This window comes from Strix uralensis, chromosome 15 (genome assembly GCF_047716275.1).
Source record: "Strix uralensis isolate ZFMK-TIS-50842 chromosome 15, bStrUra1, whole genome shotgun sequence".
Lineage (NCBI taxonomy): Eukaryota > Metazoa > Chordata > Aves > Strigiformes > Strigidae > Strix > Strix uralensis.
This window is the reverse complement of record NC_133986.1, coordinates 2,385,324-2,406,472: the sequence shown is the minus strand read 5'-3', so window position 1 is coordinate 2,406,472 and position 21,149 is coordinate 2,385,324. Positions and strand designations below refer to the sequence as shown.

The 21,149-nt window shown below is 37.8% G+C and overlaps 1 protein-coding gene across 2 annotated transcripts in view; it reads right to left on the bottom strand.

Moving 5' to 3' along the window:
- Positions 1-14,852: 14,852 nt before the first annotated feature.
- Positions 14,853-21,149, bottom strand: part of FAR1 (fatty acyl-CoA reductase 1) — a 41,356-nt gene continuing 35,059 nt past the window's right edge. For both annotated transcript variants that reach the window (XM_074884331.1, XM_074884332.1), the window contains exons 11-12: positions 19,657-19,784; positions 14,853-17,761 (exon numbers count right to left, since the gene is read on the bottom strand). In XM_074884331.1, coding sequence (XP_074740432.1) covers positions 17,599-17,761; positions 19,657-19,784 — 291 coding nt within the window. In that variant the 3' untranslated portion in view covers positions 14,853-17,598. The remainder of the gene's footprint in view (positions 17,762-19,656; positions 19,785-21,149) is intronic.

The window sequence follows — 21,149 nt, the reverse complement described above, 5'->3', positions numbered from 1 at the left end:
TATAAAAAAGTATTACGTTAGCATGGCTATGCCAGCAGTACAGTGTCTGTACTTCACATCACATCAAGACGATGACATAAAAGGACAGCACTCCAGGTGCCTGCTAAATTCATCACTAGAAGTCCAAAACTCTTGGTATCATTGCACAGCCTGCAACAGCCTGTACCCTCACAGAGGGTACCACAAGGAGATGGAACTGAGTCCAAACAGTAGGCGATCAGAGATGAATTTGTCAAACTAGCTTAAAATTCCAGGAAAAGGAAGTCCAGTAGTAATCCATGTGTTTGCTCTTAATCAGTCAACAGAGACCAGCTTCCACTGTTAGAGAAAACTGGCACATAACCACAGTCTGTTTGCTCTTGGCCAGGCTTGGTCTCCATGACTAAATAACTTATCTTCAAGACCCAGGGGAAAATGCAGTCAGCATAGGGAGGATCAGAGAGCAGGTTCACAGCCCTCAGTCTGCTGGTTTAGACTGAAAGGTCAAGCCAGAAAAGAGGAGAGAACAGTGACAAAGTAGCATGCTCGTAAAGCTGTTTATATTGTGCCAGAACTGTAGAAAGGTGAATTTAAAAATCTTTGGGGGATACGTTCCAGGCTGAAATCTGGGTAGTGCGTTTTGGGTTTGTGAAAGACTGCAAGATTCACAGTCCTCACCTTTAATCATTAAAATAGAGGCACAGAGAAAAAAAAGAGCCAGAGAGGAAGACTGCAACGACGTTAAAAACGGAACCTGGTCTTCTGTCTACGATCTTATACTACTAGAGTAACGTAAGAGTGCGGAAAGCACAAGCAAAGTCAGCCCAAGCCCAAAGAGAACACAATTTCAGGGAGATGGGGAAAGCTAAACCAAACAGGATTACTGAACAATGATGGGATGTTTCCTTTATTTATAATTAAAATACAGCCAGTCAACTGCATTCATATTTATTCTTCTAGCTGCCCCACATTAATATGGATACAGTAAAATTCATTGAAACTAAAGTAGGACGTGTTGTGTTCTGTTTTCACCTCTGCCATAAGATGGCAGAGCAGCACCATTTCTGTCATGGAGGTAGTTGATCTACATCTTGTAGTTTGATATTGCCTGGTATAGTAAACATGCAGCCATGCAAGTAGCTGTAGAATTAAAAATCAATTGTTTCCCCTCTGTACCACAAAATAAACCTCATTCAAATCCAGTGAGATATCTAAAGTCATATCAGAAAGTTTAGTTAATAATCCTCTTAAGGATTTTGCAGAAATAAATTTTAAACTGCTGTCATAATTGCAGAGAAGGCTTAGGAAAAACCAAGCAATGAGCAATGTTATCTAATCATAATAAAGAACCACATTATGGATAACGGCATCACACAGTTGGCACAGATCTTGCTGTATGATTTCTGCATGGCTTTTCCAGTTTTATAACTCACTCTCCATGTTGCATGTACAAAGGACAGTAAACTTAAGTAGGATTCATCCTAGTACAGGTACATGCACTGATACAAAGTCATCTGGGTTTAAGCTTTAGCCAGCTTGGAATTCAAGTTGAATAAATTGCCAAGCAGCTTCTATCAATGCAACCGCCTCCAGTATCTTCTGCCACAGGGGACTCGCTGCTTAGGTATTACCAGCCAGCAATGAAACTACTAGTCCTCTCCTTTAGGGAAAGATGCAGCATACGTTGTGCTACAGTAAGAACCACATAGTAGGATGAAAGAGGAGAAGTAGAAAACTTTTCTACTGAAACTGAGGGGATTCCCCATCTCTGCAATGGTAGATGCAGCTCTGAATACCGAGTAGGAAATGAGAAGTGTGCCTTACAAAATATTCAGCACTTTGAATGTGCAAACACAACTGAAGTCTTTGCAAAAGTGACCATGGCAAGAAGAGGCAAAAAGAGCCCAAGTGAAAAAGCTAAATAATAGAGCTACTAAAAAAGCAACGTTGTTTTACTTAAGTAATGTGATCGTGCATACTGAGGAGACACGGATATACAGCCATTCCATCACGTCTGCTTTGGAAGGGATTTCAGCTGTCTCAGCAAGATTTGGCAAAGTTGATAGAGCTTGAGAGTTTAGATTACTAATATCACATCTGCAATGACAGGCCAGAGCAAGCTCCAAGCAGCACGTTGCAACAAAATTATCATGGAAGAGTCTTCATAGTTTAAGAAAATTAATTTAAGGGAGTTCCAGGGCCAATGTGAAACTTCAGTAGGTAGAAAACTGAACTATGCATAGGTCAATTCTCTTGCAGCAACTCAGTCAAAAACTGGAGGCCTTTAATGAACATGACAGAACACTAGAGGAACCACATTATGCTCAAAGACAGGAAGTGGCTTTTACCTTTTATCAGCGGATGCATGATATTCCACACAATCAGCGTTAGTTGAAGCTGCTAAATTCTTTCCACTCAGAACAACTGCAATACAGTCCACCTAAGCTAAGCAGGCAAGTTTTACTGTCAGCCCTCTTTCTTCAAGAGACAGTTATTTCTAACGTAGTGGTCACACAGCACTAGGAGACTGGTCAGTGGCTCAAAGCCATGTGAATTCAACAAATACAGACACAGTGTTAATTAAAACAAACAGCCTTTATTCTTAAGTTGGTGTAAACAGGAGATAGAACATAACCACCTACAAATTCTGTACATGTTTTACTTAAGACTTCATTGTCCTGTAGGTCGGCCACACAGTTGTGAGCAGCGCTGTGCTGATCATGCAAGAGCTCTGGCCAGTTCTGAAAAAAAACCCAAAAAAATCCCAAACTCCAAACTAGACAGCAAATACTAACTCCCTACAGAAAGACAGCTGAAACACACTGAATAGCAGTGTTTCTTTCATAACTTTGTGCACAATGCAACCCTTTTTATGTAGGAAAGTGCCATGTCAAGCTCTCAGAACACTGCAGTCCACAAATACTGCAGAATACTGCAGTTTTGTGCCACTCTGTGCTAGTTTATACTGAACGAGTACACATCACTTGCTGCACTGTTCCTTGCCCTAATGTAATATGCATGGAGTTGCATCACTAATTCATGATGTAGGAACTCTCAATCTCCTCTAAAGCAAAGGTCAGGGATAAACTGCAGGTTTTGCTATCTTTTCACGCAAAAAAAGCCCCAACATAGAAAACCTGAGTGGTACACGTGTGCATGGACAGATGGATGAAAGAAAGTGGGGTAGGATAGATAAATCTGCAAAACAAGCTCACCAAACTTCAGTGGGGCACATCTTAACCTGCAGAGCAACCTAGCAAAAAAAAAAAAAAAAAAAAAAAAAAAAAAGCACTTGAGGAGACTGAAATGTGTATGGTGTTGGGCAGGAGACATACCAGGGCTGGGGACTAACAAGCCAGCCAATGGAAACACTACCATTGACATTCAGGAGTATCTCTCCAACAGGCAACTCCTTCAGTTTAGCAGCTCCTGCATCTTTTGTATGCTTTTCTCCACCTTGAACAGAGCCGCTTTCTTTCTGCACTGTATTTCTACCTGCTATGTTAGAGGTCCTCCATGGGCCTGGTATAGTCTTTGGAATCCTGAACTGTTCCCAGGTAGCAAGAAAGCAAACCAAAAGGTTTCTGCAGCTCTCAATTTGCGGGAAGGATGCCAGATTTAGGATGATGAAAAGTTAATAATTCAAGTAGTTTCTAATTTTGTTATTGTTATGGCAGGAAAGAATCATGCAAGAAACTAGTGGTTACTTAATAGGTGTGTTCAGTGCAAGTCATTTTTCAAACACCAGATAAATTACAGTTTAACACTGCAGTGCCAGAAAGCCTATCCTATGGACCAGGATTCAGCCACGAGCACAAGAGGCTTCTGGTTACAATCCAATTTTCTGTGTTTTCACAGCCTTTATCACTTGTGAGCTGTGTTTAGCCAAGGTTCTCCTACTTCCTAGATTAAGTTAAAAATAAAGTTGACACGCACAAAGCAAGTGTCTAGACTTCATAATTGTGGAAAAACCTTGACAGCAGAATTGGGCTTAAAACTTCTTAAAATTGAGATTTTTTTTTTTTTCAGTTACACTCACTCATTCCTCACTCTGAAATATCTGGTTTACTGTATGAAATTCTATTACTGATACAATTAAACAAAACCAGAATTTCATCTCTCAATTACCATTGCATAAGTGGCCACTGCAAAGGTCAAAGGCAAAATGGCTAAATTAACCTAAAAACATAGAGAAAAAACCCCCACCAAAATCAGTTCAGAACCTCTGAATTGCCACTCTTCTGTTGCACATTCTACACGTTTCTGACCATTTGGATACCCAGAAACTTCAATATCTAAAACTCCCCAAATCAGCTGAGGCTAATAATCTTGACTTCTTGGCAGAAAAACTGACACCAGAGAAAGCTCCATTTTGCCATAGCTAGATTGCCTACTGGCACCCAAACTTCCCAGCAAGCACTGTAGTCTTTGCTAGCGTAAAGCTCTCTACTATAGAGAGCTTATGATTCTTGAAGTAAAAAAAATGCTGCTTTTAGAATTAAAGTTTGTTGGGTATCAAATCAGCTGCTGCAGTGTAGCTTTAATTGGCCAACCTCAAACAGCATCTGAGCTGGGTTGTTTGCCTGTTTATTTTTCCCTCTCAGGAAAATTGTCTTTAATCAGAACAATCCTCTTCCTCAACAAAATGTTAAGTGTGTATGTGAAGTGTGCATGCACAAGAATCCCTTGAAAGAGTTGGTTTTGCCATGCAAAGTATCCTTGATGCAATATCTATTTCAAACCTCCCCAGAAGACTCACTTCACTAAGTTTGCGCTCCTGCAGTTGAGATCGATGGCAGCAAAATTAGGCCTGGCCTGTTTGCCAAGTTCCACTCTGAAGGGCTTCAGGCTGCAGACGGAAAGTTTACTATGGAAACACCAACAGTCTCCTAAAAACAGGGGCTCTGAGCAATGTTGCAGGAATGTGAGCAACTTGGAGCTGATCATCAGAATTTCCTGTATTTCCTATCTCTGCAGGCAGAGCATTCAGAACGGCACCAACAGTGACAGCATGCAGTATTACCATGTAACAAGAGAGATAAATAGGTGTATGATACAAAAGATTAAATATGTCTCAAGGCATTTAACCACAAGTGAAGTTAGACAACAGGCTAACAGCAGCCCCTGCAGTAGTAATGCTGTATTTGTCAGAAGGCACAATTAAGTTTTCAAAAACAGAGCACACCATCATTGCCGTCAACATGCACCCAATCTATCACTGCTTACCTAACAGTCTGTGTGCAGCAACAGTCCTTTGTATGATCCCCATTTTAAAACCTCCTCTTTTGGCTTGCTCGCTCTATTCAAATGAATTGTCAGTCCATAGACTCACTGAAGCAACAGCATCTGCAATATCATTATTAATGGTGTATCAGCACTTTCACTCAACCACTGCTTAGCTTTGCATTGAAGTTTGCTCTAAAAATTAACTCTAGAACACAGCTCCTACAGAACTGTAGAAAAAGTAAAACTAAAATGATTTTTTTCCCCCTCAAATGTGTGCAGTTACAAGCTCCCAGGTTGTTTTCATTAACTGGCAGGAGGAAAGTGCCTTTCATGGAATGCACCTGAACTTGCTTCTCTTCTTTCACCTTTCCATTTATTGCTACCTGCTCAAGCATGTGCAGAGTATTTTTAAGACTCTGATACCATCTCTCTGCAAGATCATTTACCAGTTGTCAAGCTTTCAAACCCAACGGTAAACAAACTAGAGCCTACACATCTTAACGCAGTCATAAAAATAGTTCTTATAACAAAGTTTTTACTTTTTCAGTCTCTTTATTAATACTTTCTATTCAAAAATCAATTGTTCTGGAGAAGAACTTGTTAAAAATACATGCACCAGCTTCTCTACGTGCAGTAACCAACAACTTAACAAAAGTAGAACTATAAGGCTCCAAACTGCATACCACATTGACCAAATAGAGATGAAAAACCTCTCCGTTCTGTAAAGCAGAGAAAATCCTCTCGTACACCTTGCACTGCAAGCATTGAAGCTTTTGCTACAAAGATTGACATTGAAAAGCCATTCATACATTTGTGTACATATCTGTGCATGTATACACGCACATATATGCCTGTACAGTTTACACAAATAAACAAATCATGTAATTTAGAGGATGATATTTATTTGGAAATAAGTAAGTTTGGGATAGCATTTCAATCTTCTATTCAATGACACAGAAAATGTTTAATTCTATTACAGTTAGAACTGTCTGCCTAAATACCACAACACAGCAGGTGCAGAGAGCTCAGCACAAATTAGCAAAAGATCAGAAGTTTACCAGCAAGGAAGACTTTGAGCCTTCATCAAACGACCACCAGAGAACACCCAACGACCACCACCACATTTTACAGAGCATGCGTGGTTGGGGCAGGGAACTACGTAAATGATTTCTGGGAAACCATTTGAATACTCAGAAAACTCGTGCATATGTATGTATACTGCCTATATGGCCTGAGGGCTTTTAACTCTTGTGTGTGTGCGTTAGGAGATCCCACACACACATGGCACCGTAATAAAGGAATACCTGCTTAATAACTCTGGTTATTGAGTGTTCACTACGTCAGTCTGTACACTGTTAAATTGATTTGAAAAGTATTGATTGTATAGATTTACTTTAGTACTTTTTAAAACATTATTTTGGTAGACATGCACCACTTACAAACAGTCTCCTGACGCAAGCCTCTTTCCTAAAGAAGTTAACTGCCAGGTAAGAGAGATCTGGGCTCTGCCTTTCTTAGTTTCCAACAAAGAACTAATCTTCAGTCATTATTTTCTAAAGAAAAAGAGGTGAAAGAACAGGAGTGTCAGAAAATCTGCTATGCTAATGTTACAATCTGAGTACATAAAGAGAGTAATTGTGAGTCACTTCTCCAGAACACTGAATTGCTTTTCTAGTAAGCTTACTAATGCACACAGTTCAGAATGTTAGTGCAGTTACATCTAAGCAGAGCTTACCAACTAACATCACATGTATTCAAATTACTTTAGCTCCAAAACATCCCAGACAGCAGCCAGGAGTCTGTTGTTCAAAACCTGCAATACAATCAACATTTCAGGTACAACCTTCGTACCTTTTATCTTTCCTCAGATACTTCATTTTGGCAGAACAGAACAAAACAGCCTGAGACACGTCATCCTACACCAATTTTACCAATAAACTATAACCAATTCCTGCAGGAGCAAAAATCAGTGTTTGCAATAAGTTAGTAAGAGTGTTTACTTCCAAAACAATCTCTAAAGCAGTTATACTTTCCACCCCAAAGAAAAGGACAATGGCAGAAATATTTTAAGAGCAGCGATTAATCATCCACCTTCCATTTTAACTTTCATTTTACACTTCTCTTTCAGACAGGTGCAAATACTACCACATGCTATACAAGTTTTAGTTAATCCAGTTTCCCATTTCTTCTATGCACATGTACTTCTTGCTTTCAAAAGCTAGCAGGGCAGAAGGCTTTAGACACGTCTCAAGGAGTAATTTCTGCAGTAAGGATGAAGTGTTTCTTCCCATCTTCCACATCTTATGTCAAGACACTGGTGACAACCCATGCTCCCCCACTTCAGTTTTGGTGCCCCTGATAAATCATGAACTTGTCAAATCTATTAACATTTTACCATCTATCGTTGGTGTATACTTCAAAAGCCTCTTTCAGAAGCCCACCAGTGGACACAAGCTTAAGAGTATTTAATTCTATAGCACTGCATCAGTTGGCAGCCCCAAAGAATTTCCAATAATGCTGTATCCAGCCCAGCTTCAGGTCTTCTCCTCAGACCAAATGGTGCTCTTTCATACAGCCAGCATGAAGACCATGGCATCAACGCAGCAAAGGACTTAAGAAGGTACTGGACTAGCACAGTTTTGACGCAAGCCAAGCACCGAACAGATGGCACAATTTAGCACAGGCATTCTATATTTAGCCTTCTTGCAAAGCAGTTATGTTTTGAAAATAGTAATGGTTAAGTGTTTCCTCCCTCAGTTCCAAAAGGAGCCACAGATAGAACAGCAAATCAGAAGGCATGAACAAAAATGGAAGAGGAAAGACTGGCAATATATATTGTTCTCTATACACATGTACATGTTTATGGAGATTATGAGACATGTACACACTAAACACTTTGGAAATTTTTCAAATTATTATACAATGCTTGCAAATTACTATGTATGTTCATAATGTGATTAATGCAACTGAGTAATACTTTCAAGAAACATGAGAACTCAAACCTGCTGTGGATATATCTGTTCTAAATAGAATTCTGTCGAAAAAAGACTATTTCCAGGGAACATAAACCCAGCAGTAAACCAGAAGGGTGGACAACAGAAGCCACGGGCACTTTATATATAGTTTGAGAAGTCCTATGAAATCCAGTAATTAATAGACAGCATAGTATTACAGATAGCCAGAAGTAAAAACACCAGTAGTTTTTCACTTTGCACATTTTATATTAGAAAAAATAATCACTTGTTAATCTCACATGTTGTAGTGCCAACTGTGTGCACATGAAATCACATCCATGTTTTCCCAGTGAGGTATGTCTAGGAATTTACACTAGCCTCCCAAGCTACCCAGGTGAACGATACTCAAGTACTGAGGAGACATCAAGAAGTTCCACAAAACCCAGAAGCCACGAAACATATTTGAACACTCGCTAACATACTATATATGCTTCAACAGAAAAAAGAAAAATTGCTGCCTGCAATCAGAAGAACTATGGCTGTAAAAGGCTTACAGCTGAGGACAAATGCTTTAATTAAACGCAGTGAAACAGAGGAAGCAAGCGGTCCCTCTAGAAGCAAGTGTTACAAGTCACACGGGTGGGCACATAGATGATGCAGAAAAGATGAAGTAGAGCAGCAAGTTCACTGTGGGTCAGTTCAAACAAGCCACTATTCAGAGGAACCTCTGAGCCTTTTCTGTTTTCTCCTCATGGAAACTTCTCATCTGTACTTTTCTCTTACCTTAAGTCTGTGTCCATCTCCATCTGCAACCAACTTCCTAAGGAATCCTATGAAACTGCTGATGATGAAGAGAACAAGCAAAAGCTTCTAGACAAGCGATCAAGAAGATGCAGCAGCAATCAACCCTGAAAATCCCATGAAAGGAACTAGAGACAAGCTGGGCAGGAAGACTACCACCAGGTGCTCTCAGTTTAAAGGGGTGTCAGCCCATTCTTTCAGCATCACTTGAGGTCCAAGTGAGCTTGCTGTTCTGCTCCAAAGCCCCAAGCAGCTCATGTGCAACACCTGTGTCTTTTTGCAGCACCACATGCTAATAACTACATGTTCTAAACTCTCCCACCTGGGTTTCTAAGGTGATCTCAAAATAGGAGCCACCCAATGTTTCATAGGTGGGAAGAAGAATTAAAAGAAAGATGAACTGTAAGCAGATTTCATGCTTTAAAGATTATCATTTATCAAGACGCAAGTCATCATCTTCACTTGTCATGTTTTAGTAGCTTTCAAACAGAAAATGCAAAAAACAGTCTGATGTGGTGACAATGCCACCTGAGGATTTAGAAAGGTATTACTTTAAGTATGCAGGTGACATTGGCTTTCCACTTAGCATGGTTTTTCAGATTTTTGTTGTGGTGTTTTGGTTTTTTTTTAAAGTCCCTGAAGAGAGGGCCCTTTCAGGCAAGCTGTCTTACCATGCCACCACCTATCCAACTTACCCAAAAAGATGCCTGACATAAAAAGGTTAATTACTAAACCTGCATGCCAAGCACCTGTAAAGCTACCATGAGTGAAGGGAGCATCTGTTTCCAGATTCCTCATTCAGCTTCTATGCCAGCTACACTGATCACTGCTGGCACCCAGGGTAGCGGGTCAACAAAAGACAAAGAAGCACAAACCTCAAGAGTTTCCAACAGAATGACTAAAGTGACAAGATTGCATTTAATTCTAATACAAAGAAAGAAGTGCCAAGAAGAACTGATTATTTTGCACTTGTTTTCTGGTCTTTGCATTTTTTGTTTACAAAAGTTACAGTAAAGTTCTAATCAGAAGCAAGGTTATTTGATAGGTATTACACAACCTTTAAAGAAAAAAGCACCAACTGCTTCTATATTCTGTGGCTGAGTTTTCCCAGTACTTTTCTTTCTATCGAGGTTGATTAAAAATATTTTAGTTCATTAATTCACAGAATCACAGAATCATCTAGGTTGGAAAAGACCTTGAAGATCACCTAGTCCAACCATTAACCTAACATTGACAGTTCTCAACTACAGACACAACTAGTATTTTCTACCAGTGATTTAATTCCTATCAGTACTTTCCTCTTTCTCTACAGTAATAGTGGAGACTGCTATAACAGTGAGATCACTTAACATTTAAAAAAATGGAACTGTTCTCTGTCTCTCTAACCAGAGAGGATTGCTACAAGGAAGGCCTTCACAGAATACTTACTGGAGTTTAAGTCCCTAAAATATCTTCAGTCACCTAATGTTCTGTAGAATTTCAAGTCACATTTCATGCTTTTATAGGTGCTAAGCACCTATAGACTCTGAAATGCAGAAACCACACGGAATGCAGAAACCAGCACAGAAGTAGCTAATTCATCCAGAAGGTGACTTACTAGGCTAAGTGCAGCACACATTCTTATTAAAAATGGATAGACTTGGTCTTAAATTAGTGTCACAGAGAGTGGAAGTTACCTTGCATGTTTTTCTTTCCAAATCAAATATTTAACAGAGGAAAACCACAGGTGTCACTGACAAGGAAAGATTAGTTGTGGCTTCAAACCTCACACATGGATTGAAAAGTAATGAGACATGCTCTGCTCACTAAGTAACCTTATAAGTGCGTAATTTAGACTGATACATGTTGTCACAGGAGAATTAGAAGCCTTTCATTGTTTCCAAGAATCAGAATTTAATATTCTTAAAAAAACCAAAGCGGCCATTTCCCCGATATCTACAGTGCCTGGTGTTAAATAAAGTGTTTACAACCAAAAGCATACAATCTTTTCATCTCAAGAGCCTAGCACTACAACTACAGTCAGCTGAGTGGGTGGCAAGAGCAGAGGAACCAATGATAACACCTGGGTGGGGCAGGAAAACAAAGGAGCTAACAGCTTTTAAGAGTTTTGTTTGCTCAGTGCAAACTAACCTCCCATAAAATATTTCAAACATACCAGATCTTACTGAAGCATAGTTAAATCCAGAGCTCTGGTCTTCCTTTTAAAAAAGCCCCTTCAGCAAGAGGAAACTAAACCTAAGACCCAAACATGGAAGCAGCCTACTGGATTGTCACTCTTGCAACATGATACAGAGGAAAAAGGTGATTGTTATGAGTCCTCTATTAGAGCAGTTAAGTAGCTGATTACAGACAAGTGCTCTGCGAGCAAACAAACAGAATGCAGGAGGGAATCAGTTTATCGGTTCTCCCCTGTTGTATTTGGAAGAGAGCTCTTTCGCTTGCAGGCTTAGAGAAGGTTGCATTAACAGTCAGAACAGCGTGTGTTGTTAATTCACAGTTACTCAGTGAAAGCTCAACAGCTTCAGGATTGTGCTGCTCTGGCCTGAAGTAGACTTGAATCCTTACCCTAGTTACTAGGCTCAAGATTCTGAAAGTATGTGCTGTGTGCTTTATGCGACAAATAGCAGGTCTCTGACCTAAATTGGGAGAGCCTTTATGAAACAGGAAAGGTAGGATGGATTTGAAAGATATAGGCAAGCAAAAAACAACTAGTCTCTCTCAAAGTACACGTAACTTCACATGATTGGAGAGTACTGAAGTACAACTTAAAAATTAAGCATATCAATTAAAAGTCCTTGAATGAATATGAAGCAAGAAATTGTACAGAACAAGTGGATCAGGAAATTTCCATTCTTCCTGCTAAGGACTTACAGTAGTTATCAAGTCCTCTTGTTCTAGACTATGCAATTTGTTTAAAATTAATTACTTCATTGAAGTACAAGAAATTATTTAAAAGCAATTTGAACCGACTGGGAGTCTGTTCATGGAAGTCATTAAGGTGTAGTTGTGGGAGACACTGTTGCACTTCATACCATGTGATTAACTTGCAAGAGGATTTCTATCCTGTAAACTGCAAAGAATACCTCATCTTCCACAGACTCCACAAACTTTCACACACTGTCAGCAATATTCCAAACATCTCTTTAGCTGCTGTCCCTCTCCAAACTGAATCTGAATCTTCAAGGTGAATAAGCACTGTCCTAGGAGAACACATTAAGTGAGAAGTGCCAGATGACAGACTTGCTCATTTAGACCCAGAGTTAACTTCTTGTCTGATTTATCTGTTTGGACCACAAGCTTTATATACAATACAGGTCATGAGCCACACGTCTATATGCCTCAAATCCACATACTTACTAACATAAGAACAAATATTAACAATATTCAGCCATTTCTTTTCATTTCCACAGGTCTTTCCCTCCCCACCCCACAGTGTGACCACTTTTGAGAAGTCCCTGCTTATTTTAAGCATATGCCTTATGATTCTGAATCATACTGAGAAAACTGTATAATAGAGGAAATCAAGCCTCCTAACTTTAGATTCTTGAATTCCATCCAAGTTAGGTGCCTAAAACAGTAAGTGTAACTATTTGTGTCCCTAGACATCCTGTTCTGGGATAATTTCAGCAGAATGAAGGAAAGGATGAGCTTTCATAAGGATAAAAATATTCAACTATATGATGCGGTCTTGAATCTGGATTAAGGCTGACATGATACATAAAAGTTAATGGTTGCTAAGTAGTGAATCATTTTCATGAAGTGGTAAATCAGATGTTTGTTGATTAAAACAAGAATACCACAACTACTTTCTGATAGTGCTGGTGGTAGATTGTATTGCTGCTTCTACAGTAGAGATAGGGCATATGCAAAGGGTGTAGCAGAAACTCCTGCCATATGAGGCAAGGGCCATTTAAGTTTTAATGTTCATTCCACATCCCAGAAAATTTTAACCAAGTGGTGGTTTTAATTTTTTCATTTCAAAGATTCTTATGGTAAGTTCATACTTTAGTTTTTTCATATGCTCATAAAGAAGCAAAAGAGGCCTTGCTTCTACATGTCAGGCTCTTTTTTCAGAAGTGATAGTGGCTACAGAATTACCATCCTGAAGGTATAACAATTCAATTAGAATGAAATTAAAGGCTCCTGGTAACAATCACTACACTTGCAGTTAACGGATATAACTGAATCAAGAGTAAAAAAAGTCCCATTCACCCTTCCTAGAGCCCATAGCTCTACACATTCCAGTTTTATTCAGTGCATTACTGTGTTGGAACTTTTGCTTTAAGCAGTTAGTCATGGTTTCTCCTGCTTCTAATAGTAAGAATAAAAGCTACTCAAAGCTGTCATTGTTCCATATTCCAGAAAAGACAGTTGCATAATTACTAATTACCTATCAGTGAGTCATATTTCTTGCAGAGCAGGGAAAGCCAAAGTGAATGTCAGCTCTGCACTGAAGAAAAGTACTGAAGTAACATCAAGGAGGAAGCATTTATGAATATCTTGCAAGTGGACACAGGGTTAAATTTAGTTCAAGATGTGAGAGAAGTAGCACAGTTTGGTTAAGTAACCTTTAACTGCAGTCATCTGCAGAGAGAAAGGAGGACAGAGTTGTCTGAAGAAGCTCTGAAGAATACTCCAGAAGAGAGCAAGAAAACCTAGAATTTAAAGTGGTGAGACCTGTCAACCTTCACCTCTAAATTTATGATGGTAGAGCACATATTAAAAATAAGAGCACACAATTCATATCAGCTCCACTGGAACTATTTTATGAGTTTCTAGAGATTTACTCAAACACACAGTAAACGTCAACAGGCTAGACAAAATAAATTGCACATACTTCAGCACAAAAAGATTGACAAACAGCAAGAATACACTTTAAAGCAATCCACTTACATTTCTCCAGAGTAGTCATTCTTTGGTGACTTCACTTCTGTTTTAATGTCTGCTCAGCAGATTGTGAAATATGTAAAAATATCACGAAAAGTTATACTTCCCAGCTCTGTGCAGGGTACTTCTTGGATCCAAGCTACTTCTATAAACCTGTTCTTTGTATTTGAACAATGTACGATGTAATACTGTACTAAGAAGAAAGGGCAAAATGTTTAACAGCATAAGACACATAAGGGGTAACATCTTAAAACTTTTTTGTTCCTTGCTTTCAATTTTGAATCAACTAAAGAGACCAACAAAAACCATCTATATTTGCTAGTTTAAGTCTTAAAGTCAAGTAAAGGAAAGGTTATACTTTGAAGCTGGTAGACCCCAAACGACAGCTTACAGATGATGCATGATCTCTAGAACTGTGCTCTTGATAAAAGGAGGAGGAATCCATGAAATCTGAAGATTCCAAGAAATTAAAGGTTAAAAAACAAAAAACTAAGACGTTTTGGTGATGCAGTAACTTAACACTACTTCTTCCTTCTTCACCACAAAATGTAGATGCTCCAAATAGCTGTAATTGCTTGCAATTCCTTGAAATGTTAATCCAAATGCTACTGCAAAACCACAGTAGCCTTTTAAACCATATGAAAAAGCACCCATCTTATTTACGTAAATTTGAAACTAATACTACAAATGAACAGGCAATGACAGTGCCAAGAAAACTAGCTGACATACAAAAAAAGTCACCATGACCAAGCATACCTCACTGTGTGTTTTGATATCACCCCATGAAGGTTTAGATGTGGGCGTTTTGGTTGTTTTTTTGTTTTGTGATTGTGAAAGTTTTTCTGTTTTGTTTTTTACAATGCAGTATTAGCCATTAACTTGATTTTCTAAGTTTCTCACAAAGGAAAGAGCATGCTCTTGTACAGTAAGATGGCATTTACACTATCCAGTTATTTACCACAAATTAAGCTAAACATGCATAAATACAATAAACACTAACAACACTTTCAAGGGATTTGTTTATTTTTGGTTTACAAACAAAGGCACCCAATATTTCTGTTTATGTCTTATAAAAGCTCACGGATTTAGCATTTGTTTCCAAACATCTGTTCCTACAGCAGAGAAAAACATTACAGGAAAATGAAATTTTTTTCCTGGTCCCAAATTTAAACACCAGTAACTGTAAAGTGATCATGTTGTTTCAGTCTGCTCTTCCTCCTATTTAACCAACTGCAATACCTCCTGCAACTTGCTCATCAGTACAGTGAGTCTAGCTTACTATATCAAAATATAGTTCTGGCATATTTTTGATCAACATCTGTTATGTGCAAACACTGGTATGAAGAACTGCAAGAGAACAGGGTTCTGATATGGAAAAAAACCCCAGTAGTTTCAGATAGATTTTCACAGACTGACCACAGGAAGTGACAAAACTAATGTAATAAATGGTGACACTGAATCTATTGTCAGTTAAACAGGATGACTGATAAATTCGTGTAAGATACCAATAGTGCACAGAAACATGGTCTCCAAAGAGGGAAAAACATTTGGGTTTCTAAATTGGCAAATGTTTAAAGAGTAGAGGTTAAATATCCATATGTTTAAAGTAATCTTTTTCTTCGTTATTTATTCAGAAGAATACATTTCTAAGCAGTGTTTTTGGACCAGAAATAATCAGTTCATTGGCTTCATAGTTCTCAGTATTAAAAAATCAACATAAGAAGTACCATGTATAATAGTTATAAACAACCAAAATTCATAAGTGAATTGCTTCACAGAATCATTTTCAGAATATGATGTATTTGTCTTTTGCAAACTTCAGCCACATGCCAACATGGGACAAGAGGTGTCACTGGATAGTAGGCACCTCTGAAAAAAAGTCTACAATGCAGGAATGCTTAAGCATACTTTCAGGTCTAGTAAGATACTTGGGGAGGCAACTAAAAATGTAATACACCTAACGTGTTTGTTAAAGTAGCATCTTCAATCACAGAAGCCATGATTTATTTTCAGCCAGTCAGAGGTCTCTCACACAAGGTGTGGTCCTAGACCATTTAGGCTTTTCATCCCTAGCTTTATATATACACAGGTAATTTTAAAAAGGAATTACAGCTTAACTACTTACTACAGAATATTTAGCTTCAACAAGGAAGCCATTACCTTTTCAAAATGAGATATACACCTGCACGAAAGGTGTTCTCTTTAAAGTAAGAGTTTTCACAAGAATAGCAAAATAAGTTCTTTACATACTTAATTCAAATAGGACAAAAAACTACCAAGGGCAAGTATAATGTAGCTCTTTTGTAAATAAGTCATTATTTGCCTTTTGAAGCAGATTCAAGAACATGTTCATCAGTATAAACTGATTTTAATGAACAAACGCTGGGCAAGGGTGCTGGTCAGTGCATCAATTAGTGGAACATTACAGTGTTCTCAGATAGAATTCTGTGCAACCAAAATTTAAAGGGATCTTCATGTATTGCCTTAAACAAGGATTCAATCTTTCCTTACAACTTGCTCTTTTTACAAATGTTTTCCCTACTGAAACAAAGTAACATGCAGAGAAAACAGATTTCTTTAGATTTAAACCTAATAAGTTAAAAGACAGATGTCAGAATTGTTAACATATTTTCATTCTGAAGCAAGGTGCATCTTGCTCTGCTTGCCCAGTGAAACAAGAGATTTTATTGGGGCAGGGATAAGAAAGTGTGCTTACGCACTGGTGTTGTCCATGCATCAAATTTCATAGCTCAGAGATTTAAAAAATTATTAATTCATGAAGTATTTGATAACATCGCTTAGAATTTAAAACCAGGTATATCTCTTAATGAAAGCCTATAGTTTGTCCAGCTACTATTACCAGTAATATAAATAGCAACTAAGCATAATAAATTCCTTTCAAATACATTTACCTTTTGAAGTCAGAAGTGTATCAATCAAGTGCTGGCTCTGTGTTTGTTTTCTTAAAAAAAGAGGATGGTCAGTGACTTTATTTCCTTTTATCTACTCAATCATAGGATCAATTCTGCTTTCAGGGAAGCAAATCGTTCATGCTGACATAAATACAAGTTGGATGCAGCCAGTTTTGAGCACAGAACTGAATCACTAGGTGCATTCTGAAGACCAGATTGGACAAGAGGCCTTTCAGTAATTAAGGAAGGTTGGGTTGGGGTTTTTTTTTTAATTTTAAAGCAAAGTAGGCACCATTGTTGCATCCCTACTTTCAGAAGAAGGGAAGAAGTGGCAAAAAGACAAATTACAAAAGTCCTCAAATAATTTTTTTCATGAGATCCACCATCATTTATACACTTTTGCAACTTGCAAAACCCTTTGTAATTTCGAAGAACTTCAAATAAATAGGTCTACAGCAACTAGCAACTACTAAGAATATTTATCTTGCTCAACGTGGAGTAAAACTTAAAAGAAAAAATCATGTTAAGGCAGATTTCAATCAAACACGTTCCAAATTGCACAGTTATCTTGGTCAGTGGTCTAAAATGTTTTCCCCAGGTCAAAGAGTTAAAGTTATTTAAATACTTGTCTAATGCCAATTCAACCTGGCACTTGACCATTTTATTTTCTCTGTTTCCAGGAAGATACACAACTAACATTACATATACCATACCATATATTTCGCACTCCAATTTAAGATGAAATTATGTTTTTACAAAATGTGAGATGACTACATGTTACAGGCTTTGTGCAGTTAGACCACCATATGCATAGATGTCCTAATGCTAAATTCTCTTCTTCAGTATCTCATAGTACTGGAGGCTCTGAAGTAGGAGAGGAACTTGTAACACAGACTAACCACAAAGTACCAGATATTTCTTGCCATTTGTGATCTTGCAATAAAGATACGCCAGATCAGGATCACAAGAACTGTATTGAAGCCATAGCGTATATTCCTTAACCTAAAGAAAAACAAAAGAAGTAATTAAAAGCAAAGGTACCAAGACTTACAGGAAAAAAGAACACTCAAAATTAGCTTCTAATACAGAATTTAATTTGTTCATCTATTCATCTCAAGGTACATTATGAGTGGTATTAAGTGAATGACAGAAGTAAGCTGATAAATGAAGGACCACACAGAGAAGGCTTTTCCTTAAGTTCACTGCTGAAAAGTGGAAGAGATGACAACTAACAGCTAACCGCATGTACTTCTGCTTTACAGCTGCTTGATAAAAACCTCTTAAAGCCAAGGTCACACACACAGAGTAACAGTAATAGGCTACCATCCACCCCAAACCCAAGGAAATATTTAACACTATGAACTCCCCTCCTCCCCTCCATGTATTTAAAACTTCATATATATGTAGAAGTAACTCCAACTGCCATTGACCAAAAAAACCCCACAACATCATAGGATTAGGATTTTTCAGCCACAGAGCCCAAAGTCTTCATTGCAATTTTAAACTCATTCCTTCTCAGGGAACTATATTTAAAGATTAGGAGAAACTAAGTGTCCTTTTAGGGCAACTGTGACTTTGAGCAATATTCTCACATGTAAACATGGAAGCTTCAAGACAAACAGCAACAAGAATTTACTCAAATTTCTTAGAACAATCTCTTTGGTTCAGTATATCATGACAATTTGTGTTTTAAAGGCAGCTCTTTTTAAGGAAATATTCACTGCCCTTATCTTGTTTTACAGGTAGGCTGTGTGTTACTATAGCCAGACCTTCCTCTACATACCTTATTTGTAGAAAAAAGTCTAAATTTCTGTATTACAAAAGTAAAGCCCACTTAGTACTTCAAAGTAAATGTATGTTACAATCTAAACCTCTTGCAAAACATTCCACATATAAACTAAGAGCTGGGGGCAACCAAATGCCATTCTAATACAAGACTATTTCTCATGCTATTTTTGGCAAGATCCTTTGTACAAAGAATGGCAACTGTATAACCCCTACGCATTTTTTAATAGCGTCTAAATTTAAAAAAAAAAAATCAGAAGGGGACACCTCTTCAGCTATCTCCACTATTATCACAGATGACCATCTTTCAGAAGTACATTTGAGATGGTAACATATCATGCCAATCCACTCTACAACTGCAAACCCTTGTCTTCAGAAGAATGACACAAGTAATGACTCAGGCCACTTCTCTTTGTGCTATCAGGACAGCAGATGTGAAGTAGTATTGCAGAACAAGAAGCTTAATCACTCTTTTATTCCACTCTTTAAAGAGACAAATCAAAAAAGTCTGTAACTATCTTTATGAATCAGCCACAAACAAAACAAGGGCAATTGTACCAGTAAAATTCTGGACAGTAACAATGCATTCAAATTGGAGGAGTTAAGCCACAGATAAAAGGCTAAGAGAAGACATCTTAGAGCACCAACATCGAAGTTTCCTGCTCTGAGGTGGAGAGTCCTGTTTACTCGCCTGCTTCAAAAGACCACATTCCCAGAAGAAACAACTATTGTTTAATTAAACCTCCATAACTGTACGAGCCATTCTGACCTTGTGTTGCTGTGTACCTTTTTACCTTCCAAAAGAATCCCAGGTAAAATCAGAAACCTGGATTACATTATACAGTAGTGATCAGAGCTACAATCACAATCCCAGACTAATACTGTAAACTATTAATACCAAGAGCAACTCAGAAACAACAAATAGAACAAGAAAGATGACATCTGACTTCTTTAGAAAATGCTTCAGACCACTGGACTGAAACAGAAGAATTCTAGAAGGGCTAAAGAGGTGCTATAAAGAACAATTAAGCCATAACATGGAAAAGCAAAACTTGACAAGGGCAGGAAAACACAGAAAATATAAACAGAGGAAAATAAAAATTTATACTTACTTATTCAAGTGTTTCCTAGCTGCAGGGAGACCAGACATTTCTTCATTCAGCACATATTTCTTTGTTCCCATGCAGTAATTTTCCATGTATTCTGCCCAATGTAGTTGTCGAACATCAAAATTAAACGTCTGCATAAAATAAAAGCTTTCAATGTTAGTTACTTTAAAATTCACCTGCTATATATAGTAATTTAAAGAATAAATGCCATTATATTAGATAAGTCCAATTTGTCTTTGATGTAAGAAAGTTATCTTGTCCTTAATCATAGGAGCAATCCAGATTTAGATCCCATCTCTGACTCAACCACCAGCTTTTTATACCACCTTTTCCAAATTTCAACCATTTCAATCATTTTTCCTCCTCGGCAGTAATATTCTTCCCTCCACTTCCGAGTGCACTGCTCCCTCATTTCACCTGTCTGTAAGGAATTCTACTCTAGAAATAACTATTTTCTATTATGTTGTTTCCTTTTAAGCAACAAAATAATTCTAATATGCTACAGAATAAACACTGCTCTCTGCCAAGTTGACTGATAAATACAGAGTGCAACTTAAGAGTTGCACAGCTATATTTTAAAAAGAACTATGTAAGTATCTTCCTCAGGAGAGAAAGTTACTATAGTGAATTCACAACTCAAGTTTTTCACTGATGTATTGATTTCCTCATCTCAAGATTCTACAATAACAGCCATTTAAGTCCTAGCAGGTTTTTAACTGCCAATTTTCTTTCAGGTAAACGATCGTTATTGAAACAAGAGACAAAGTTTTGTGCACTGAAAATATTCAGCTTTAAAAGTTGCTATACTTACACTAAATCCCCAAGTCCAGGCTTCCAAATAAGCTGCTTAACAGCATGGCAGGTGTGTTACAAGGTATGATGAAAAACAAACCCATTAAAGTTCTCAAGACAATCCCTCATAGTGAGTCTTTGTAATTTAGCACTGTTTGCAAGTTAAAGATCAGCAGGTAGTTCTAGTTATGATATAAAATATATACATCCTAAACAGCCTTCTAGTACTGGTATGTTATCAGAATCTCTCAATTAAACTATATTTTCCATAATATAAAAGAAAGTAAAGTTTCAACTGTTATTTCAACTAGTTCTTAATCTTATTGAAAATTCAGCTATTTGAAAATATTAACAGTCCAAATATCTGTGGTTACTTTTAAATTCCTCCTGAACTCAAGTTGCTGGGGGGGAAGAAAGAGGGAGGAAGGGGTAGAAACCCTCTCCACATGAGAATCACCAAAAGCTATTGTATTTCCTACTTCTAGACAGTTTATTTAGAAGTCTGGCAGCTTTTCTTCAACTTAACTATAGAACTAGATCCAGCAAAATACCTGAATAGGAAAGGCATCTTACAAGATGACAAAACTGTTCCAAATGCATAAGGGAATTTGAGTTTTTAAAACTGTAACTGGTGATTTTTACCCTGCTGAATATTAACCAACAAAACCATAGCAGAAAGGAAGTTTAAACTGGGGAGGGGTAGG